Source organism: Pollicipes pollicipes, unplaced genomic scaffold (genome assembly GCF_011947565.3).
Source record: "Pollicipes pollicipes isolate AB1234 unplaced genomic scaffold, Ppol_2.1 Scaffold_5724;HRSCAF=6776_pilon_pilon_pilon, whole genome shotgun sequence".
Classification (NCBI taxonomy): Eukaryota; Metazoa; Arthropoda; class Thecostraca; order Pollicipedomorpha; family Pollicipedidae; genus Pollicipes; species Pollicipes pollicipes.
The window spans coordinates 32,896,378-32,920,719 of record NW_023596746.1 but is presented as its reverse complement, the minus strand read 5'-3'; the positions used below and the strand labels follow the sequence as shown (position 1 = coordinate 32,920,719).

The 24,342-nt window shown below is 58.6% G+C and overlaps 1 protein-coding gene across 2 annotated transcripts in view; it reads left to right on the top strand.

The window, feature by feature from the left end:
- Positions 1-24,189, top strand: part of LOC119102330 (semaphorin-2A) — a 97,522-nt gene extending 73,333 nt beyond the window's left edge. For both annotated transcript variants that reach the window (XM_037225699.1, XM_037225697.1), the window contains exons 6-18: positions 529-636; positions 8,064-8,334; positions 9,418-9,520; positions 11,005-11,132; positions 12,822-12,934; positions 13,452-13,575; positions 15,179-15,355; positions 17,136-17,260; positions 17,885-18,036; positions 18,958-19,137; positions 21,249-21,420; positions 22,701-22,784; positions 23,352-24,189. In XM_037225699.1, the coding sequence (XP_037081594.1) occupies positions 529-636; positions 8,064-8,334; positions 9,418-9,520; positions 11,005-11,132; positions 12,822-12,934; positions 13,452-13,575; positions 15,179-15,355; positions 17,136-17,260; positions 17,885-18,036; positions 18,958-19,137; positions 21,249-21,420; positions 22,701-22,784; positions 23,352-23,429 (1,815 nt within the window). In that variant the 3' untranslated portion in view covers positions 23,430-24,189. The remainder of the gene's footprint in view (positions 1-528; positions 637-8,063; positions 8,335-9,417; positions 9,521-11,004; positions 11,133-12,821; positions 12,935-13,451; positions 13,576-15,178; positions 15,356-17,135; positions 17,261-17,884; positions 18,037-18,957; positions 19,138-21,248; positions 21,421-22,700; positions 22,785-23,351) is intronic.
- Positions 24,190-24,342: the final 153 nt, after the last annotated feature.

Genomic DNA, 24,342 nt, shown 5'->3' with positions numbered 1-24,342 from the left:
CCGCGGCCCGCCCGGCCGGCCGGCCCGCGCCGGGGGACCGCCCGCGCTGCGGCCCGCCGCCGCGCCAGCTTGTGATTGGCAGGCGGCCATGTTATGGCGGGTCACACGCTCTGATGACGGCCGGGGAGCCGCCGTGATGGATGGCCCGATGCACGCGGCCGCAGTTAGTTTGTCGATCACCGTGTCGTTTGCCTGCCATAAGGGCGGCGCGACCTTACGTGTAATGGCAAAGCGGGCGATTAATGCAACCGTTCCGTGCTAAGTCGCCGAGCATTGGCGGCAGAACTGGGATGATTTAGCAGCGATTACGCGGCGCCCGGCCCTACGTAAGCTGTCCGCATTTCCATGACTTTGCCCGGCGCCATCCCTGTCCCCAATCAATACGTGGGTCGTTGAAGCCGCGAGTGCGGAGTCACGTTGAAAATTTATCGTGATCCTGTATGATGGCATGGCTCCACCATCTCTCTTCTGGTGTGGGGCATTCTCAAGGCACCGACGGAGTGTTCAACGCATCGTTCTTCGTTGCAGCACTATGACTGCCGGAACCACATCCGCGTCATCCAGCCGATGGGAGACGGCGGTCGGCTGTACGTGTGCGGCACCAACGCCCACAACCCCAAGGACCTGGTTATATACGTGAGTACTTCTCCAAGCTGTATGTCATCAAGCATGAGCACTGGGTGTCGTCGAAAGCGAGACGGCGTGTTAGCGCGGAGGCTGGAGCGCGGCCGTGCTCCAGCCTCTGCCCTACCACGCTCTGCCGTTGGTGTTGCGTGCAGCGTGTCTGTGCCGGGCTTGAAGAGATTGGGCCTCCCAAATAGTTTTCTGATCTCGTTTACTAAGGATGAGCAGCAAATTGTAGAAGAGTCAGATCGCAGCAAATCTCAAGCAACTACAATATCCTAATATTTGCGCGTTGTTTTCGGACGTAATGCCACGCACTGACACTCCGCCATAATGAAATTGCCATGTGGTACTCACCCCCCAATTCGCCCACCAAGGGTCAAAACGTCGCAGAAGTGCCGCAGCGTTGGAACACTTTTGGAAAAAGTATCAAAAACACACAAGAATCCGGACCGTGCGATCGCTACCATCTCACATAGCGGACCTAAACGGTCATCTTCGTGATCGCGGGTCGTCACCATTCATTCTTTCACAGCTTTAGCTGCCGCATGCGAGGTGGCGTCTGCATTCCGAGCCCATAAACGGGGCTGGACACCGCTGGAAACCGATACCTACCGCGTGGCCTCGATTTCGTCCCGGTACTTTCAGTCCGGCCTAACACTCAAACATTCGGGCACACATTCGGACCATCAGCCCGATCGCAGGCCTCCGACGCCGCTGGCCGTCCGTCGTGCGGCCACAGACAGCTTCGCCGCGGCTGTGGCGCGGATCACACTCCATTGTGGCGCTGTGGCGCGGATCACACTCCACTGCGGCGCTGTGGCGCGGATCACACCACCACTGCGGCGCTGTGGTGCGGATCACACTCCACTGCGGCGCTGTGGCGCGGATCACACTCCAATGTGGCGCTGTGGCGTGGACCACACTCCACTGCAGCCACGGCGTGGATTACACTCCACTACGGCCGTGGCGTGGATCACACTCCACTGCGGCGCTGTAGCGCGGATCACACTCCAATGTGGCGCTGTGGCGTGGATCACACTCCACTGCAGCCATGGCGTGGATTACACTCCACTGCGGCCATGGCGTGGATCACATTCCACTGCGGCCGTGGCGTGGATCACATTCCACTGCGGCCGTGGCGTGGATTACACTCCACTGCGGCCGTGGCGTGGATCACACTCCAGTGCGGCGCTGTAGCGCGGATCACACTCCACTGCGTGTGCGCAGACTGCAGTCCGCTCTGGCTCAGGATCGGGCTGGCACCGGAAGGCGGGGACGGTAGTGCGCGCGAGTCCGCTTGGATTGGACTGCGTGGAGCACCAGCCGGTGGGGGATCATTTCGCCCTGCTGTTTCTGTTTGTACTGCTGAGCGGTTTTCGCCTTGAGAAGCCGCACATTAGCGCACGACGTGACATAGTTTCAAGCCCTTCAAACACATGAAACGCTAACACCTTCTACTGCTTTCATCCCTGACAGTGCACGCTTATCCAGCATGACCTCATTGCGAAGGGGCTCGAGCTTGAGACTTTGTGTTTGATTGCACTGCGCTCGGAAACACGGCGCTGATCTCGGCGCATGCTGCGGGACGGCGATCAGCCGTGACGGACGGTGACCGGACGGCTGGCCCTGCATGTCCCGTCCGCCCCCTGCCCCCACCCTGCACTTCCGTCTATCGCCCGGCGACTCCAGAGCTCGCGTCGATCGGACATTTCCCGCGCGTCCCTCTCTCCCCGCTGTCCCAGCCGACCGTTCTACCGGCCCCGCGGAGCGAGTTGGCATCGGCTGGACACCGCCTGGGCCGTGTTTTCCGCTCCGTCCGGCCGGCTGCCCACTGTTCCCCGCCGAGCGCCTGCGGGACCCGCGGGGACCGCTGTGTAGCCGCCTGCGGAGGGTGACGGTCGTGCGCTGGACCCGCTCGGTCGCGGCCGCTCCCCACCGTCCCGGAGGCAAACAGAGGGTGTCGCCTTTATGGGCAGGCCGGGCGGAAAACGCGTCTCGGGTCCCTCGCGCTCGTGCTTTATTGGCAGTCTGGGACCACCACCTCTTTCTCGGCCGCCTGCGCGCCTTTCAGCGTGTGCTCCCTGGTGGAACCACAAGTTAAAAAAGCTTCAGGCGCCTGTTTTATGCCGTGGTGCTCCGTCCTCTGGTCTGGGTCGGTGTCCTGCTGGCTGAACGGATCCAACTGTCGTTGGGTGTGGATCAAAACATGTAGGGAGCATGGACAGGACCTTTAGGGCCCAGCGGGTAAGTACCAGCGAAGGTGATCAGTTGTTTTGGGCAGTCTTGCTTCATCGCCGGATTCAGTGCAACTTCCTCGTGCGCGCTCATTCGTCCGAGTGCAGCGCGTTGTTACCCTCGCGCGGACCTCTCCGCCAGAAGCGCAGCGACCTTTATCACCGGCGCCCGTCTCCTGTCACTCCCCCGCTTAGCGCCGTCTTCGAGTGAGTGAGAGCCACCCACGGAACAGGTGTCTGCCCTGACGCCGACGCGCCTGCTTCGAGCGGTGTCGCTGATGACACAGCTGTCCCAGCTGACACCGACGGCAGCCGGCCGGGCTCCGCCGTCTCGTGAGTATGTGGCTCGGGCGCGCTGCTCCGGCGGCACGGCTGATGGGACCTGTCCGCCGGCGCCGCCACCGGCCCGGCCGCGCCAGGCCCAGCGGCCCGCCGTAATTTCCATGTGTCAATCATCGCCGGCTCGACAAAAGAGAGCAGGGGCGGCGCGGTGCCATTACGGACCGTTCACTGAACCCCGCGGCCGGCGGGTCACGTGACCCGGCCGCCGGTGGCCGGCGAGACATCCGCCGTCCCCGTGCGCCGCTGTCACGATCCCCAGGGACGAGTGGACGAACTTCACCGGCATTGTCAGAGGAGCAGGCAACTGGGAGAAGTCGGCCGTGGCGTGGCTGGGAAATATATCGTAAAATGAGTTCTCTTGGGCAGACCAGACATCGCTCGTGCGCGAAGCATTGTTGGGTGAAATATTTGTTTTCGCTATCATTGGCGATGGGAGAGGTTTCCCGCCCCGGTCGTGGCCGTTCTTCACTTTCGAGCTCGGTGGAGAAAAATGCTGCACGGGTTCCGGCGATGATGCCCCATTAATCGACGTCAAGAGTCTGCCGAAACAGAACAGAGCGGGCCACCCCTTCCCTCCGGCTGTCCCCTCTGCCTTCCGTCTTGTATTCATTTCGTTTCGCGGTCGGCTTCAAAAACAGTCACTGCGTTGTGTTAGTTGTGCTCCACATGGCTAATAGCCTTTGCACCGTTTGTCGGCGATGACTGCTGCTGGGATTCGGCATCTCGTCACTAGGCAATGGCTAACTGAGACAGGCGTTTCACTTAGAATACCAAGCGATCCGTTTCTAATGGTAAATCATTCCAAAACAAAGTGGCATAGCCTGCCACCTTGTGGCGCCGTCTGCCGGTGCCGCGTCCAGTCGAGGCCGGACGTCTGCCGTGCGTTCTCCGCCCTGGTGTGTCGGGAGCCGCCGGCGGTGCCGACGCTCTGGCCGGCGGCCCTGCTAACCTGGCCGGCGCCGGCCCAATGTGCTGACGCCCCGGCCAGTCACACTCGGCGGCTGATCAGATCAGGTGGCGCTGCGGAGTCAGCGGCGCCGCGCGGCGAGCTGGCCGCCCCTGGCGCGCCGCCGCCGCCGCTCGGCCGGCTCGTCGCACCGGGAGGCGTTCATATTGTCCGAGGTACTGAATGTCCGTACCAGACGCGCCACGATCGCCGCCGCCGAGCGGGCGCCGAGCGGGCGCCGCGCCTCAATCGTGCCCGTCTGCGGCGGCGCGGGAGAGGGGCGATGGCGAGCGCAACGGTAGCGGCTGGTGTCGACAGGGACTGTGACGCTCGCTGAAGTGACTGGTGTGAAAAACGTTGGAATCGCGTGTAACTCATTGAACTGACTGGTGTGAGGGACGCTGGAATCATGTAGGACTCACTGGACTGATTGGTATGACGGGCATTGAAATCGGGTGGAAGCCACTGAACTGGTATGATAGACGTGGCTGATCTGATATGGTAGACGTCGGAAGCGAGTGGAACTCACTGAACTGACTCGTATGACAGGCGTTGAAATCGAGGGAAACTCACTAAACTGATTGGTATGACAGACGTTGGAATCGCGTGGAGAACTGGGGGCGGCGACGCCTGTTCGCCCTGACGGCAGTGTGACATAGCTTCTCCCGTGCCGCATCTGTGAGATTGGCGTTGGCACCGGTGCGACGCGCCGGCTTCGTGACGTCGCGCTGGCAGGCGACGTCAGCAGGGGGGACGTCGTCGATGCGAGCTGTCAGCGGCGAGCTGAGTGACGTCGGTGCCGGTCGCGGAGCTGCCCCGCCGTCGAGCGACGACACCCGCTCGGGATGTCCTGCCGACGGAGTCACTCACTCCCGGCGCTGACGCGACAACGGCGCCCCATCCATCTCCTCGGCGGCCGGCCCACGACCAGCGCGTCGGCCTGTGACGGCCGCGGCCGGCGGCGAGCGGCTGATGAGGACCCTTCGACGCCGTCCGTCTGATGACACGTCTGATGACACGTCTGATGACACGTTTGATGACACGGCGCCGGCGCCAGATTGGAAGCCCTCGGCCGACGAACGCGCCCACCGTCCGCGGCGGCTTGGCATCCCACCCTCGCGAGCTGCGCCGTTATCGTCAGACGTCAGGAAAACAACAGAGTATGCATGGCGGTCCACATCATTCATGGAGGTGATGCACGGCCACCAAATTCGCCATCACCCGACGCGAGCGGCCGCCGCCGGCACGCCCCGCTTGCCTCAGCGCGGCACGTGCCGCCACGTCCGCATGATTGCGTCCCCTCTCGGGTCAACCGCCCGGCCGGAGCAGCCGCGTCCGGCCGGCGCGCCGCCGCTTTGTGAAACCGGCAAGGCGTAACTCATTAGGCCCTGCTCCAGACACCCGGCTGTGTGCCCTGAATAGTTAGTGGGCCGGCCAGCCGATTTGGGTCTGTCAGTCTGGCAGACGAATGGGCCTGCCGCCGGAGGCCCGATGGAGCCCCGGGGAGGCCGGCCTCCAGGGGCTGCCGGGCCGGCTCTCAGAACGCCTACGGATTGATGTCTCGAGCATGTTCGCTTCCCGGGAGACGGGGAGAGGATTCCGCGAGTGGCTGCTGCATGCGGATGGCGAGATTCTTTTTATGGCATCGATTTTTTTCTGTTACGGTTCGTGTTGCGAGACTCTGATAATTTTTCTGGCGGTATCGTTGGGTGCAGATGACGCTCATATCTTCCTAGGTTTTCTCAAACGTGCTTGCATCAAATCATCCACGTGACGTGCATTGTTTCACAGTCAACGCAGTATTCTACAGAGCAGGATTAACCAGCTGAATGCACTAGAGCGAACCACCGCTCCACACCCCAAGCGTACATACTACGACCACCGCACCACCAACGCACCTCCACGCACGCGCTTCACAAACGCGCTGACGGTACGGGCGCTCGGAGGCGCCCACTGTGCTTGTGCCAGCTCGGGCCCGTGCCGGCGGCCGTCTGTCTCGCGTCGGGAGTGGTGCTCGGCAGGGACAGTGGCAGGACCGCCGGTCCGAGAGCCGTCGTCCGTCTCCTGTGGTCCACAGGCGGCTGACCGCGCTTTCAATTTAGATATTAAAGCCGGCCAAAGCCGGCGTAAATCACAAGGCAGACGTAAACGACGATAGTTGGGATTTCTGCGCGATTAGATATTCCACGGCGAAAATCTATAAAGCGGTCGGCGGCGTCCTGGGGGAAATCGCGGCGAGTGTGCCGCCGCCGGCGCCGCCGGCCGTTTTTACAGGCGGCTGCGCGCCGCGCCTGTCGCGGGCGCGCCGCAAACGACGCGGGATGAATCTCGTCTAGGGTGCGGGATGTGGCTCGTCTGGCCGCGAGGGGCCCCGGGGCGACTCTCACCATGATTGTGGCCGCCGTGGGCCCGACACCGACGCGACTTCCGAAGGGGGGAGGGAGGGGGTGGGGGCGAGGCGAGCGCCGGCGAACAATGCGGCGAGGAGTCGCCGAACTGTCAGCTCAAGCGGAGGAGAAGTGGCGAAAGGCGATCACGTGCGTTTGGTCGCGACATCTACGAGGGGAGAAGAGCCTGAGTGGTCTGGGGTGACCAGGCCGGTAATGGGGATGTTTGCCAGTCCATCTCCACACCACGAGCTGGTACTGTCCCGCGTCCACAGCGGCGGAGTGCGGTAGCGCATGACGCGAGCCCGCTGCCGCAAGTGATCCGAGTTACATTCGCCGGTAGGTCGTGTAGCGCCTATCACCAGAACTAGAACAAAAACGTCCTAAATCCGTATTGCGGCCTGGGTTGCGATGAAACGTGCCGCACCACGGGCGGCGGCGCTTCCCGGCGCGGTGCTGACCGGTCGGGGTTGGTCGGGGGCGCCTACCGACGCGGCGCCGCTGGTCGGGCCTTCATCGCGCCCGAGCGGCGGCCGACCCTCCGGCCGGCGCGCGGCACCCCGGGCCCCGTCGGCAGGCGGCGGTGACGCCCGTCGGACGCGACGGCCGCTCGTAACAAACAGCGGACGCTGCGGCGCCATGAACGACGGGCGACATCCGCTGTCGGCCGTTTACGGTTAACGAGCCGGCCGCCCAGCCGGTCCAGTTTGGCCGGCCGCCGGAGACTCGCCGGCAGCGGCAGGGCGGGCGTCAGTGTGGCTGGTGCTCTCGCGCTTTCGGCGGAAGGCTCGATGTGCGAGTCTTGTTCGCCAATGACGTCCGCCGAGTCGAGATTGGAATGGGGTACTCAACCCATGTGGCCGTTAACTTGCTGGGCGGCACCACTTGGTGTGAGGATTGCTGCCGCATGTAATTAAAGTGGCGCCATTCGATCTGTGTAGGGACTCGGCCCAGCACTGTTTTATGATCAGGACGAAGGTTGTCATCTAGTATCAGCCTGATAAGCTATGCTGGAGGAAGGGACCTCTGTGTATACAGCATCCCCTGTCTGCAAACTCAAGTCTTCCACCATTAAGTGTTTGCCTGCATTCACCCGTCATGCCCCTTGCCGTGCACGCGGAACTTGACTATTGCAACCGATTGAATTTTGACGTTTTCCGAGCCACGATACTGTGCAGCCTTGTTGAGGCTGGGATGTTTGATCTAAACCGCATATCCCCCTCCCCTCCACACGCACACACACACATGCGATCGGAGCAGACCCACCGAGTGTCCAGACAAGAGGATCTTGTGAGTCCCCGTTGTTCCTCATTCCTCTCTGCTTATCCCTCCCAGCTAACGGCCCGAACAAATGCACCATCCTCATACAGCGTCGAAACAAAGCGGCCACTAGGCGCTCGGCATGTTGCGCGCTGGATGACGTTTTGTATGACCTCTCCGCACGCTCAAACGTGAGGGAACGGGACCGCAGCTCCGCGTGCATGGCTCGTCCCTCGCGCACCTCACACCGCGCCGCTCCGCCCGCAGGCCAACCTGACCAACCTGCCTCGCACCGAGTTTGTGCCGGGCATCGGCAACGGCATCGCCAAGTGTCCGTTCGACCCGGACGACAACTCGACGGCAGTCTGGGTGGAGCACGGCAACCCGGGCGGCCTGGCCGGCCTCTACTCGGGCACCGTGGCCGAGTTCACCAAGGCCGACAACGTCATCTTCCGCACCGACCTCTACAACCTCACCACCAAGCGGCGCGAGTTCATGTTCAAGCGCACCATCAAGTACGACAGCAAGTGGCTCGACAGTGAGTAGCGGCTGCTGGCGGGGCGGGATGTGGTCGACGGTGGCTTTTTGGAGAAGCTGTTCTGATTGCTTTGGAAATATGGAGTGCAATCAGCCATCACAAAGATTGCTGTGATCGTGCAATCACAGTGTACTTATCAGCAACGCAATCTAACTGCTCATATCATCTTTTTTTAACGTGTTCTGGAAAATAGCATTGCTGGCAGAAGCTAACTTTTCCCACCTATAACCGCTCTTCAGCTGCCTTTGTAGACAAATTATGTCACAGGTGCTTCGGAGTATACGTTGCATCGGGAATCGAATTCGGATCCAACAACCCATGAAGTTTCTTGGCTATTTGCATTTTGGATCAATACACGTTCGCTTAGATCTTGAAACTTTCGCCACTTTTGCCCCGGCTGAGCGAAAGACAAGTACGTGCTTTTTGTGGATTACAATCCGCCTGCGTTACAACATTGTTTCTGCCGGCCTTGGTGTGAAAGCTGCATTGAGGTCTTGGAGGAAAATATGTCGAGGGCAAATTGCCTAGTGATATGGTTTGGAATGGTAAACGTACGGCCCGTCTATTTTATTCAAGATAGGCCATTGTTATTACGTGCCGACTCATTTGTATTCCCTTATTTGTCTGCCTGCATTTTTTTATTGTCTTTCCGTATGTCAATGATGGATAGTCCTGTTTGCAGTTATTTACCAGGCATACTTCAAGTATTGCGTATATAGCCCCCAGAAAGTCTTCGTTTTAAACCCTTCTGCCAAAAACTAAAGACTTCTTGGTGACTCCCCATGTTGAAATTCGTTCTACTCGTGCTGCCTACTATCAGCGTAAACGGCTGGGACCCTGGTGGCACTATCACCGACCTAGCATATTACGACCTGGCTAAGGCACTGGTCGTGGGCCGGCTCGCTGCCACGCCGCTGCTCAGCTCCCGTATCTCAGCTCACCTCCAGCTCAGCTCCCGTATAACCCGCGACAGGCGGTCTGCGGCGGGAGCTGGCTGCCCGTGGTCGGTCGCACGGAGATGCAGTCAGGTCAGGTAGGAGTTCACCCTTCGTGCAGACGCTCAGAGATCGCCTCCTCTCGCAGAGCCTAACTTTGTCGCCTCATACGACATCGGCGAGTACGTGTACTTCTTCTTCCGCGAGACGGCACTGGAGTACATCAACTGCGGAAAGGCCATCTACTCGAGGTGGGAGATGGTGGCTTCTCTGTTAACAGCAATCTTGTCCACCAGCCAATGCCATGGAGTCTGTGCGTGTAACTGTGTTGCTTTTGACGTTTTAGGGACGCTAGCATATATTTTAAGGGCGCCTACATAATATAATCGTGAAGGAAGTTCCGTGTTGATTTCTTTGTGCTCGCTGTCAGAAAACGACGTTAATTAAGACATCGTCTTGTACTTCTCAAAATGTAAGCCACTGCCGACGCTGATGTTATGAAATCTCCTCTTTCCTGCATTGATTTTGTAGAAGTTATCGTCTTGTGCGTAAAAACAAGATTGCTACGTCAAATTTGACACGAAACAATTATGACGCGTCAAACAATCTAATACTTGTACGGGCGTTGATTTAAGAATCTCCGTTCTTTTTCCTTGTTGTCGGATTAAGGAGACGTACGCCGGTTTTTAACTACGCTAGTCAATTACCGTAGTCATCCTTCTCCATACATTTACTCTGTTCTTTCGTAGCATACGCACCATCGCGCCTCAGACCACTGTCACCGTTGAGGGCTTTTGCCCGGGCCGACCTGCACCCCTTTCCGCTAGCTGTGTTCAGTGCCGACAGGGCGGCGCCACCGGCGGCCCTGCGGGCGTCGGACGTCTATTAGGCGCTGTTGCCGTCCTGCTCTGTCCAGATGTCCGGGTTTGCCGCGGCACCGCTGCTCCAATAGGTTAATTTGCCGGCGCCATTAAGCGCAGCACGCCACGCCGCCACGTGGCCGCCTGTGGGAGGGATTCAGCTGCGGTGACACGGGTGATCGGGTGACGTAGATGGCTGCCCGACGGCGGTACGGAGGGAGGAGAACACCCGCCACCCGCGAATAGGCGGTGACGGCTGATCAGAGTCGAGCCGACCAGCTGTGTCCGAATCTCGATTGATATGCGTTGGATAGCATGCGAAATGTATGTATGGCCCACACGCATTCTTACGCATGCGTACTATGCGAAAATCTATTGTCTGAATGGGCAGACCATTCGCAGTTGTTTGGAGCAGGCATGGCGCATAAACATTCTCGGCTGCTCGTTTCGGCAAGATGGACGGTCACCGCCAACTCGCCGGGAAAAGACAGAAAGTCAACCTGCTTGCGCACGACCGAACAACGGGCTGTTTAAAACGATTCCGGCTCACCAGGCTGCCCCCCCCCCCCCCCCCCCACACACACACACTGTCACGTGGCTGACATGACATCAAGACAGAGTACGCTCCAAGAGCTGCATTTGCCTCCCAGTCAGGCGTCGCCTTCGCCTCGGCCGCCGGCTCCGAACCTACCTTCACTCACCCGGGACCGTAGGCTGGGACGCCATAGAAGCGATCACATCCGTCGCGTCCTGTTTGCCTCCCAGCCAGGCGTCGCCTTCGCCTCGGCCGCCGGCTCCGAACCCACCTTCACTCACCCGGGACCGCAGGCTGGGACGCCATAGAAGCGAGTACACCCGTCACGTCCTGTTTGCAGGGTGGCACGCGTCTGCAAGAAGGACACTGGCGGCAAGAACATCCTGAACCAGAACTGGGCCACGTACATCAAGGCGCGGCTCAACTGCTCTATCCCGGGCGAGTTCCCGTTCTACTTCAACGAAATCCGTGAGTATCGCCTGGCCATCTCGGTGGTCGCCTGGCCATTGAAATTTGTCGCCGCTTTGATCGTCGCCAAGGGGCGGCGTCCGCCTCGGGCCTCGGTTCGGGACACTGCAGTCGGACTCGCTTTGGCTAGGGTCCGTGTGTGGTCGAGCGCGAGGCGCGACCGAGTGGCACGTTTGTCCCGAGCGGCGCGCGCGCTGAAGCGCAGGGAGACGGCCGCGTCCCCCGTGCCGCCGCGAGGGCTGCGGCTCGCGCTGACGCTCCTGTTGCCGCGTCTCCTTGTCGTCTCCCTGTCGTCTTCCTGTCTGCGTCTCTCTGTCGTCTCCTTGTCGTTTCCCCGTCCGCGTCTCCCTGTCGTCTCCTGTCGTCTACCTGTCCGCGTCTCCTTGTCGTCTCCTTGTCGTCTCCCTGTCGTCTTCCTGTCGTCTCCCTGTCGTCTACCTGTCCGTCTCCTTGTCGTCTCCCTGTCGTCTCCCTGTCGTCTCCCTGTCGTCTACCTGTCCGCGTCTCCTGTCGTCTCCTGTCGCTCCTGTCGTCTCCCTGTCGTCTACCTGTCCGCGTCTCCTTGTCGTCGCCCTGTCGTCTCCCTGTCGTGTCTCCCTGTCGTCTCCCTGTCGTCTACCTGTCCGCGTCTCCCTGTCGTCTACCCGTCCTCGTCTCCCTATCGTCTCCGGCGCCGGAGGGGCAGGGGCGAGCCGTGGCTTTGGCGGCTCTGCAGGATCGCACGCGATGGCGACGGAGAGGCACTGAAAGGTAGGGGGCCATGTGATGCACTCATGTGCCAAATTGGGAGTAACGTTTGGCTGGGGATGGGTACGTCGGGTGTTGGGAGTCCCCTAATTCAGAGTCTCACTGGAGATCAGCCGCGTGCGTGACCTAGCGGCAGAAGCACGTTGACAATGTTGTGCTGTACACTTATAACGCCGAGTTGGCGCCACGCCCCTCCTCTGTGTTTACTGGTGCTGCCCCGATGTCTCGGGCGGCCGGCACTGCCCCGATGCTCCTGTGGCGGGTGCCCCTCTGTGGTGGGCTGTGCTGTGTCGGTGCCCTGCGACGAGGTACCGTGCCGGCGCCCCTGAGTCGGGCGGCACCGGTACGGCACCGCTTTGGCGGCCTGTTCCCTGCGCGGGCCCCATTAGCCGGGGGCGCAGCCGGCGGCGCCGGCCGGTTATGGCGGCCCTGCCCGATTGCTGCGCCGTTATGCGGCGCGGTCAGGCTATGGCGCGCGGGCCGCAGGCTCCAGCCGCATTGATCTGGCCGGCGCCGTCCCAAATCGCGGCCGCCGGACGTCGCCGCCGTCCCATCGGTGACAGCGCGCGCGGCGACACGGCACCCGACCGGCCGGCGCCGCCGGGTCAGGGCGGGGCGGCGGACAGGTGGAGTGGAGCAGGGCCGGGTGGGCTGGAGGTGGCCGTGGGGTTTGGCTTGATTAGAGGTTATACATCGCTCGTAGCCGGTGCATATGTGGCTTTACTCATTGCACCGTAGGGGTGCACAATCTTGGCATACGTAATGCACACAGTTGCCCTGAAATCTGAATATATTGGCCTGTGAGAAGCATTCTCGTGTAAGATCTCGCCGCCTGCAGCGCTCCGACATGGTCGCCTTCTGGTGTCATCGGCTCAGCTGTTGGTGCGACAGCCAGCGAATATACGCTTTCCGTGTCCCGACGTCCATGCCCGATGTTCGCAGAGTCCATCTACAAAGTGCCCGGTGACGACACGCAGTTCTACGCCGTGTTCACCACGTCCATGAACGGCCTGATGGGCTCGGCCGTCTGCTCCTTCACGCTGCGCGACATCCAGGCGAGTAATGTCGCCGCGCCGGGCCTACCGCCGAACGCAGTGCCGCGCCGCGATGGCCGCGCGGCGCGCGTGCGTGGATGCGCTCTGCGGGACCACTGTGCCGGGCGTCAGCACAGACGGCGCCCGCCGTCACAGCCGGGCTGACCGCGTAAACGGCACGCGAAATGTCTGCAGCGGGTGTGATCTTGTACGTTGACCCGCACTACCCCCGTTCGTGACGCACGTGAGATGTCCGCGCGTTGCGCCACAGCCGTGACCCCGCTGCCCCTTGACCCATCGCGTCGCCGGTGCATCGGCGGTGCCCTCTCCCCGCTCCGCACAATTGACTGCGACTCGACGGCGGCTCTCCTCGGGGAAGAGCGCGTTTCGCCGGCCGACGTGGCCCATCCAAGTTTCACGCGGCGGCGGCAGCCGAGGGCCTCGGGGCCGGCCGGCCGCCGGCCGTGAATGTTTGATCGGCGTCCGGACGTGACCTGTCGACCGGGGCCGATCCGCTGACCGGGCGCCGTGCCCGCAGGCGGCGTTCGACGGCAAGTTCAAGGAACAGAAGACGTCCAGCTCGGCCTGGCTGCCGGTCAGCCGGTCTTCGGTGCCGGAGCCGCGGCCTGGACAGTGTGTCAATGACACACAGACGCTGCCAGGTAAACACCCCGCCCACGATACCACGGCGATACTCAGAAGCAGCCGGGTGAATGTCCCCACACCAGACACGGTAGGCACTTCGCCGGGTGAACTCCCCACACGTCTGGCACGAGGAAAGCGACTCGCTCGCACCGGGGCTCTGTCCGGGGAATGCACAAATACATCGGCGGGACGGAGGTTCGCAGCGACATCCAGACTCGGGCAGGAAGATGCACTGAGATACCGGACACCGGGACGGAGGTTCATGGCCTTGCCCTCGCAGTACACTGCTCTCTCACGATACCAGGAAGGATGCTCATAGCGACGCCCAAACTCGGCCGGCGAGTGTTCCATGCTCATGCATCCCATATTCCAATATGTTCCATTCCTTCAACATTACTCTCTTTCCCTCTGTCGTTGTCTCTGTTTCTATCTCAGTCTCATACCTGGCTTGCACTGAAATCCATCATCAAAAGTCTGTATTTCATCGTGCCTGAGAATTGTCCCCAACTGGTCACGATTTTCGGCAGACATCGTGGTAATGTTCTCTTCTTGCATCAAGCTTATTTGTGTGCGCGTTTATCGTACCAATAATTTCCCGATGGCGTTCTAACAATCATTGGTCAATCATGCAACACAAACCGTTCTGTACGATTTAGCCCCTGACTGGCTTAGTCTACCAATTTCCTGCATTACCGGCCGCCTCGGCCGTCCAACTTACATCAAAAACGTAAGATTAGTTGGAGTTTTGGAACGCCTGGGGGCTGAGCAAACAAAGCGTACGCGGTGAGCCAGCATCTGGAAAATGAATGCGCTGGTCGGGCCGCGGCGCTGAGCGGCTACAGTTATTGTTCCGCACAGCTCGGCAGTGTTGTTTTGGGCCTGGCCTGCGGCAATTTTTCGGCTCTAAGTGGTCTGATATTGGTCCGAAATATTAGCTTGAACCTCTTTTGAATGCCAGAAGCTGCGTGCTGGCGCCCACTCGGCGGGAGCGGAGTGAGGCTTTGTTTGGGCTCGGCTAGCATATGGCAGAATGCTGGTCGCGGCTTGTTTTTGTGGGCCTGAAAAATATTCCACTTCAGTTCCAATGTTTTTCAGTTATGTTGTTTGAACGGCCCAGAATATGTGATATTCCCCAGAGGAATGAATGTAAGGCAGGCTTTAGCTGCTAGAGCCGATGGCTTGCTCGTGATTGTTCTCAATATGCGTGGTATTTTAGGCATGCTGGAGAGGACATCATTTTAGATTATTCGTAACTGCGTAACCGTGTTGCTGCGGTGATAACCACGTTTAATATGTAACCGCGTTGGGATATACGTCTCGCACCAACGCTGTCTTCAGCACAGCTTCGATTACCTATATGTAGACATAATGTGTGTCGCGTTGGCCGGCTTGAAACCCGCGAACACTTCAAATAGCGCCTGCTATGAATTATGACTACAGGCTTTCATCATCTTGTGATCTCTCTCAGATGATTATCTCATCTCAGATGCGATAATCATCTCAGATCAGAGATCTCATCTCAGATGTGGAACATGTTATTTTCCTTTGAGCAATAGTGTATTTGTTATCGTAGTTTACGGTCATGTTGATGCTGAGCGTGACGCCGCGCGCTGCCGCCAGATACGGTGCTGACGTTCATCCAGTCCCACCCGCTGCTGGACGGCGCCGTGGCGCACAACAACAACAAGCCCGTCTTCTACAAGCGCGACCTCATCTTCACACACGTGGTGGTGGACAAGGTGACCTCGGGCAGCTTCGGCAGCCAGCGCGAGTACACCGTCTACTACGCCGGCTCCAGTGAGTGAACCTGACCTCACCTGACTTCACCTGACCTCACCTGACCTCACCTGGACCTGACCTCGTCCCGTCAGGGTCAGAGGTCGGCCCGCGGGTTGGCTCTTCTGTCTAAGCCGGTGCGCCTTTGAAACGCAGCCTGTGTTGTTTTTTTAGTAGAAAAGTTTGGCTATGTATTATCATGCCATCATGTCTTCGTGTACAAATACCACGATATGCCTTTTATCCTGCCTGGATGCCCTGCAGTTCTAGGGTGCACTTTTACTGTTAACTTCTTAATGTATGTACTTTGTAAGAGCCTGCCGGGTGTTTGCACGCAGCCGCGCCTCATACAGAATAGGAGAGCGGGATCCGAATTACCGTCCCCACTTTGAACGCAATCATATCATAAAACTCGTATCATGCGAACATCGTACATGATAGGCTGGAAGGCAACCTGGGTGGCAATCTTCAGCCTTTCTCCCCATCGTCTGCATTCTTTCGAAACGTGCGCCAGGTTTAATTACGAAACTTTTGGGCATGCCCCCATCCCCAGGCCATAAAGTGCTCCGGGGCGGATTCTTTGATGCCGCTATTTCCGTTGTCAGTGTGCCGTTGCGTGCCACGGGCTCAGGCTTTAACATGGCCGGGCACGGTGGCACCTTCATATTAATGTGTAGTTTGTTGTAGCGTGTCATGTTGCCGTTCTCTCGGAACACATATGGTGCTTTATCGTACTCCTGTTTCGTATTTGGCTCAGCAAAGGTACTTCACACATGCGGTGAAATGACACCAGCGTAAAAACGCACCTTTAAAATAAATACTGCATCGCAGGAATCATTTTCTCAAACAGCGTTCCGTTGAAACTTAGTGCCCGCACAGTTTGTTATGGTGGCGCTGACCGCATCACCGGAGTGGTCCAAACTATTACATATTTTTGTCCCAGCCTTTTAGCCAAGTAGTTCTGAGTTTTTAACGTGACGGCTTTTGCCACTCGTTGCGGGGTGAGAGCAGCGTTCTAAAGGGCGACGGGCTTTCGACAGGACGCTCATCGTGGGCATCATATATCTGGTACTAAATCCCTGTCATGTCATTCTGAGCGTCACCAGTTGTGGGGTGCATCGGGCGAGTCAATAACGACGCGCTTCAGGGATTTGTGTACCCCAGCGGAACGCGGCTTCGCGTGTGTCATCGCAGCTCACCCGCCTCTCTGGCTCGCCTCTGTCCCGCCTCGCTGTCCCGTTTCGCTGTCCCGTCTCTTTCTTCCTCGTCTCGTCTCGTCTCGTCTCGTCTCGTCTCGTCTCGTCTCGTCTCGTCTCGTCTCGTCTCGTCTCGTCTCGTCTCGTCTCGTCTCGTCTCTCTCTCTCTCTCTCTCTCCTCTCTCTCTCTCTCTCTCTCTCTCTCTCTCTCTCTCTCTCTCTCTCTCTCTCTCTCTCTCTCTCTCTCTCTCTCTCTCTCTCTCTCTCTCTCTCTCTCTCTCTCTCTCTCTCTCTCTCTCTCTCTCTCTCTCTCTCTCTCTCTCTCTCTCTCTCTCTCCTCTCTCTCTCTCTCTCTCTCTCTCTCTCTCTCTCTCTCTCTCTCTCTCTCTCTCTCTCTCTCTCTCTCTCTCTCTCTCTCTCTCTCTCTCTCTCTCTCTCTCTCTCTCTCTCTCTCTCTCTCTCTCTCTCTCTCTCTCTCTCTCTCTCTCTTTCTTTGTTTCCCTCCCTCCCCTCCCCTCCCTCCCTCCCTCCCTCCCTCCCTCCCTCCCTTCCCCTCCGCCATCGCCGTGGCGGCGGACCTAACGGCTGACGCGCCTCCGCTGCAGACGACGGCCACGTGTACAAGATCGCCGAGTGGTACGACGCTCGCGGCGCCTCGCACGCGGCTCTGCTCGACATCTTCCAGGTCACAGCGCCCGAGGCAATCCGCCAGATGGCGCTCTCTCGCCGGGTGAGCATGCCCGTCGTCACGGGGCGTGGCGGCCGGCCCGATGCGCTGCCGACGCGCTGTTGATGACTGGGCGTCGTGTGATCAGACGACTGGATGCGCTGTGTGAAGTTCGGGCTGGCCTCTCATTCGGTTGTGACTCACTCAAGGCATTTTCATAATAACTTTGGGCACTTATTCTACCTTGATAGAATTAGCATGGGCTGCCACATTCTTTGTATCAATTAACTGAGAACGAAAACAGTCCGTGACACCGACCAAATGTAAAACCGTTGTTCTTTCCAGGTGAGAGTGGAGCAAACCAAAATCGCTCGGTGCCCTCCCCCCCCCCCCCCGAAAAACACCAAAGGCCGCTGTTGCATTCAGTTGCTTGGTTCTAGGTCTTCAGCCAATGTATGATCAAAGGCTGGAAGCCGGTGGTATCGGCATGCTCGTAGAGTGTCGCAGAGCTTAGCGTTGTTAATTCACACGCTGCTTCACCTTTTCATGCGCGCCTCTCTGCGCTACACATTGTCTACCCCTCTGATGTGTCTGCCCCTTTGGTGCCAATACGCGCGCGTCTGCGACCGTCGCCTGACGTCGCCTTCCCCCCCCCCCCCCCCCCCCCCCATCCGCCTCCGCCGGCAGCACAAGTCACTGTACGCGTCGTCGGACGCACAGCTGCGCCAGGTGCGGCTCGAGATGTGCAACGGCCGCTTCGACAACTGCCTGCGCTGCGTACACGACCCGTACTGCGGCTGGGACAAGACGGCGCACGTGTGCCGGCCCTACACGCCTGGGTGGGTGCGACGCTGCCGGAGCGACGTCAGGCCCGCTGCGTCTGGAGACGGGGAGCTGGCGGCGGCGTCCCCGCGTGGGGAGTGGCGGGCGGGGACCACGGGAGGGGCCTGCATCGGGGGTGGAGGAGGTGGTGTATGCAGAGGGCGCCTCGCTTGGCGTTGAGCCCCGTACACCCGTGTGGTCAGCGTCGTCCCGCTTGTGCCGGTACCTGCGCTGTCGTCCCGCTTGTGCCGGTACCTGTGCTGTCGGCCCGCTTGCGCCGTTACCTGTGCTGTCGTCCCGCTTGTGTCGGTACCTGTGCTGTCGTCCCGCTTGTGCCGGTACCTGAGCTGAGCCCTGTGCCCGTCACCTGTGTTGATCCGTGCTCGTCCTCGCGTACGGTATGGATCCCTTGGCTGTCTTTTTATGCTATCCTCCTGCGTTACCCCTATGGTCTGGCCCTTGTTCTGCCACCTGCGGTGAAGGTTGTTGTCAACAGTGTCCGACGACCTGTCTTGACCCCAGCTTATTTGCGGTATGGACCCCTGCACTGGCTCCTGCACTGATCCCTCGAACTGATTCCCCGCACCGGTCCTTGTACTGACATAAGTGCTGACCTGTGCACTGATGGCTCCTGTGCCGACACTCTGTGCCGACCCTATTTCTGCCCCCTGCACTGACGTCATGCAATGACCTTTAGCCTACATCCCTGCACCGGCCCCCAGAGCGGCCCCCTGTAGGAGCTATTGTTTGGATGCTTTTAGCGACTCTGGCGCTGGCCTCCTGTTGCGACCCGCTGCGCTGGGCCTCTGTCATCACTCTTCTACTGGTCCACGCACTGATCCCTGAACCGATTCCCTACTATCCATCTGGACTACCAACTTCTCCCTCCAACCCCCTGGTGCCTGCGCTGATCGCTGCTGTTCGCTCTTCGCCTCCAGGCTGCTGCAGGACGTGACCAGCTCGGAGCCGGGTCTCTGCGACAGCTCGGTCATGCAGAAGAAGCTGACGGCCACCTGGGGCCAGTCGCTCCACCTGGGCTGCGACGTCAAGCTGCCGCGCGCGCTCGACCAGCGCCAGGTCACGTGGTACCTTTGGACCAAGGAGAGGGGCAGGCACCGGTGAGCGGCCCTTCAGACAGCTGACGACAGACGCGCCGCTCGGAGGCTGGGCAGCGAGCGCCGCTGGGCGACAGATCAAGGCTGAGAGGGCGAGACGCTGGCGCTAAACAACGATGAATCGCTCCTTGGGCGCGGCCTACTTTCATTTGTATGAGAAAGATTCTTGTTCTTGCTCAGGATACGGCGCAATGTTCAAGCAGGCGATTGTTCAGTTGTGATGAAAGAATGACCAAAAATGTCATGGTATCACGGAAGGAATGACAGAAATGCTGGAGATAGCGTGGACATTTCACCGAAGGGCTTTTTTATTACCCTCTGCCACTGATTAAACATTAGGTTGAAACATTGTCATGCTTTTCTAAGTTTGCGATATGCAATGGCACTTCTGGCTAGCTTTCTCCTGTCTACCACGATTTCGAGTCTTATTTTGCGCCCAAATTGGTGTTTAGGCTGCATGACACAGTAGCGCATACCGCGCCCTGTTGCTTGTCCACTGCCGTACGTGCCTCTGGACGTACCGCTTTACCCGCTGAAGTGTTCAGCAGTCCAGACGGGGCCAGGCCTGGACGACGGGCGGGAGGGAGGTCCTTGGCATGGCTTGGTGTCCTCTCTGCAGGAAGTGTCGAACACTCCAGGCGGGGCCAGCCCTGGGTGACGTGCGGGAGGGAGGTCCTTGGCATGGCTCGGTCTCCTGCTTGGTGTCCTCTCTGCAGGAAGCGTCGAGCACTCCAGGCGGGGCCAGCCCTGGACAACGGGCGGGAGGGAGGTCCTTGGCATGGCTTGGTGTCCTCTCTGCAGGAAGTGTCGAACACTCCAGGCGGGGCCAGCCCTGGGTGACGTGCGGGAGGGAGGTTGGCATGGCTCGGTCTCTGCTTGGTGTCCTCTTGCAGGAAGCGTCGAGCACTCCAGGCGGGGCCAGCCCTGGACAACGGGCGAGAGGGAGGTCCTTGGCATGGCTCGGCGTCCTCTCTGCAGGAAGTGTCGAACACTCCAGGCAGAGCCAGCCCTGGGTGACGGGCGGGAGGGAGGTCCTTGGCATGGCTCGGTGTCCTCTCTGCAGGAAGTGTCGAACACTCCAGGCGGGGCTAGCCCTGGGTGACGGGCGGGAGGGAGGTCCTTGGCATGGTTCGGTGTCCTGCTTGGTGTCCTCTCTGCAGGAAGTGTCGAACACTCCAGGCGGGGCCAGCCCTGGACAACGGGCGGGAGGGAGGTCCTTGGCATGGCTCGGTGTCCTCTCGGCAGGAAGTGTCTAGCCGTCCAGGCGGGGCCAGGCCTGGATGACGGGCGGGAGGGAGGTCCTTGACATGGCCTGGCGTCCTCTCGGCAGGAGTTAGGGATGTCTGCGGGGTCTGCTCAGGTCATCCAAGAAACCTGTCATTCGTGTTATCTTAATATTGCACTTTGAAAGCAATATTTATGCCTGTTAGCGTTTACTGAAATCTTAAAGCTTGGTTGCCATCAAGAATGATGTTTTCTAGCTACAATAGCAGTTGGTTTGTGCTAGTCATTGCACGCGCTAGGTTGCGTAGCGTCCAGTGATCGTGGCTTGGAACACTTACCAAGCTGGCGATTCCGTCGCTTCCGCTCTGCTAATTGTGTAAACCGATGCCGTGTCCGTTGGGAATGAACAGCTGCAAGGCTTTGCAAGGATGTTACGTAAACACTAGGGGTTTGCCATAAGCTGCAGCCTAGACTAATGGGTTTTTTGGTCCCCTGTTATATTTACCCGCTGCTGATGCTAGTATCCAGCGTCCATACTTGTGTGAACTGAAAGAGACGAAACTTTTAAACTTTCGGTCCGCAGTCCACGAAAATGGCTTGTAGAAGTTGCCATCATTGTCATGTGAAGTTGTGACAATAATTATTGGTAATGACGCCTGCATGTTTTGTAAGAGAACGTGATAAGCCGGTAATGAATGCAGCTGAAACCTACCAGGTGCATAGTACCCCGTGGGATTTCTCTCGAGGTACAACGGTTGACCACGGTCGGTGGTGTGACAAACACATGCAGAGCGAGAGCGTGCCGTTTTCACTCTCTCCGCCTTCCCATGTCGTATCGTTCCGCCGCGAGCACGCTCGCCCTGACCGCGCCGACCGGTGTCGCCCGGCAGGATCGAGTGGACCCCGGAGAAGTACGTGCGCACCCAGGAGAACGGCCTGGTCGTGCTGACCGTTAAGGAGGAGGACGCCGGCACCTACGAGGCGCAGCTGGGCACCGACCTTCTCTGCAAGTACATCATCACGGTGGACGTGCACCGCTGCTCCGCGCCCGACAAGTCGCAGGTACGGCTCGAGCAGCGCGTCGCTGTCCCAAGTCTCAGGGGCTGGCGGCTCCGGGAGCGCCTCGGATTCAGGCACGATCAGCCTGATGTGCGGCGACCTCGAGCCTTGGTAGCGTTCCGGTTCTAAACAGCGCAGGTCCCAGGTAAGCTCGCGTCCCCAGGCGTGAGCTGGTCCAGGTGTGGCTGTGCTCGTGGCCGGTCTTTCCCTGGTGCGATAGCGTCCTCTAGATGCGGCTCGGCGCCCGCGTAGGCCGCCGACCCCGGAGGCGCGGTCCCAGCAAGAGTGCCGACGAGGTCGCGGCTTTAGCCGACGGGAGGCGGAGTCGTACATCGACGAGCGCTGTCGGCAGCTGCACACTGCATGGCCTAGCTCTGTGGGCAGTGATAGCTCAGATTTCACCCCCTGTTTTCGCTACGGTGCGGTCGTATGTTGACTGGTTGTGCTACCCGTGGGTGAAGGGCTCCAATGTTTGTAGTTACTCTCCTCCGTCCACCGTTTCTGAACATGTTTGCGCCGATGGGCGTTGTGCAAAACATTGACATGATTCCCAAAATTCCGCCAACCACCCTGAAAACGTTCTATTTCTGGAGCTGTAATGAGCCGTACGAAAAAAATCTTACTTTTGGAAGTACTGCACGTTGGCTGAATGACACCAGCTATTAACGATAACGTTAACTCTGTCCCAATCGCATTCGATGTGCATGTATTATTTGTTGGCATGGCCAGGTCTCCACGTTGTACAGCATCTTAACATCGCCCTTGGACTGCCCCCCCCCCTTGGACCTTGGACCTTGGACCTTGGACCGACCTTGGACTGCCCCCCCCCCCCCCCGAGTGCCTCAGAGGTCTTACAGCTGGCTGTTGCTGTATACGTATCACCGGTGCATGCGTGTCTGGAGACGAGGAGACGCTGAGATAGGATGGGCTTTCACGCTCCCCAGGAGCTTTAAAAGCGCGGCGTTAGGCTTCTTAATATGGCAGTTACAGTTATTGTAGTACCAGAATGCTCTGGGATTTCCTTGCACATGACATGAAATTGCCATCCGTGGCTGCCTGATCAGGCATCTGGCGTGATTCGTGCCGGCTGAATATCACTGCTTCGCATCGGCCGTGACTTTTCTTTTAGCTCGTGAAATACTGCGGGCCCGTTTTGCCTCATGTAGCTGATGCCTTCAAGCCTATGAACTCGGCACATGGGCCCTAGTTGTCGGCATCCACTCATGTGCAGTTTGGAATTGAACACGACATTGACCACCTGCATCGCGTTGTGTTCTTCGCAGGACTATCAGAAGATTTACTCGGACTGGTGCAGCGAGTTCGAGAAGTACAAAAACGCCATGAAGAACTGGGAAAAGAAACAAGCGGTACGTCGTGAGCAGCGATCTGTCTCTTTAAGCCATACCCACCAGACGTGGGCTTAGCTATCTTCATCGACAAGGCTGCTCTTGTGAACATGGACTCTATTTCGCGTCAGAACTCGAACGGACCTTTCTCTGTCATGTTTTATTGCTCTTTAACCTCCGAAATGGGCCAATCCTTCCTTTTATAGCACCCATCAACTAGCCTTTATACTGACACTAGATCATGACAAGGGTTCTGATGCCACTTCTTGCCATTTAATTTTAGGTGAGTGACCAGGGCCAGCCGCTCGAAAGATTGCCTGTAATTATTGATGTCCTCCGTCTGCGGCAGGAGCGAGAGCTGATTTCTTGTATTATGACGTTTGGTTGGTGCGGATGGGACATTGCTTATGTAAGATGTAGGAGCGACCGGCAGCTTAGATATAGAACGGCGTACGGTGGAGACTGTGTAGATCATACAGTGTTGGTTACAGCTCGCTTGTGATTCCTTGCATGTGTGTTTTTAACCAGGCCATGGAGGAATGTGACGATAGCAATACGCCGGTTGTCAAAATGATTTGTTGTTTTCAGCAATGTCGCAACCAGAACCGGAGCGCGAGTCCCAACGCTCACCCCAACGAGATCTACCAGAGGTCTCCCTTGATATGAGTGCCTCTGTCACACGATACTGCGAAGCGTTCGTGAACGAATCAAAATGCGACCGATGCGCAGGTCGTCTCAGACCGCGGACTGGACTCCTCTGTGAGCAATAAATTCAATGTCCGTGAATCGGAAAGCTCCCGACCGAATACTCCCGCTCGACGCCCCTTGCTGTGATCAATGCAACTTCGAGTGCGATTGCCGACCGCTAGATGGTGGACATGGACGCGGGCTTGGCACAGCGCCGTGTCGACGAAGGTGTGAGTGTTAAATGGGCGACGTTGTTGCACTGTGGGAGCAGGGAGATCCAGTGGCTCGTGCAAGCGATGGAACTGACCACCGAGCACCCCTGGTATTACGCGCTATCGCGTTGATTCGTGTGCAGAGGTTTTGTATGGTCGCGTTTTTAACTCGATCACGTGCCGAACCGGGATCATTTGCCCTGCATAGCTGATTTTGTTGCGTACATGCTATCAGTATTGTCTTCCATGCTTCGAAATTAGTTTTTGCATCATTGTATTTTGCGACTTGCTGAAGACGGTTTTTCGAGTAGTTTGTTGTGGACCCGCCAGCGTCGTACAATCGCCCGCGCCCAGCTATTCATTCGCTACGCTCCTATCTAGAGTTCGCCGTTCCTTTCGGCATATCACGTGACAACGCCGGCCGGTATGCGTGTTGCAGAGTCTATTGTACATAGCTCCATGTATGGAATGACGTTCTGTACATGAAATGACTTCATAATAATAAATCTCATCCGATTTTTGTACGCTGACGCGTGGTTTCCCGCTGCGTTTACCACGCCGTGCCTGTAACAGATTCTAACGCGTGACGTGCTGTGTGTGAGTAGATGAAACGTATCTAGCAGCCACCGATCCCCGGCTTGACGTCAGCGTTTAGGCGCAGACCGCGTTCACAGCAAGGT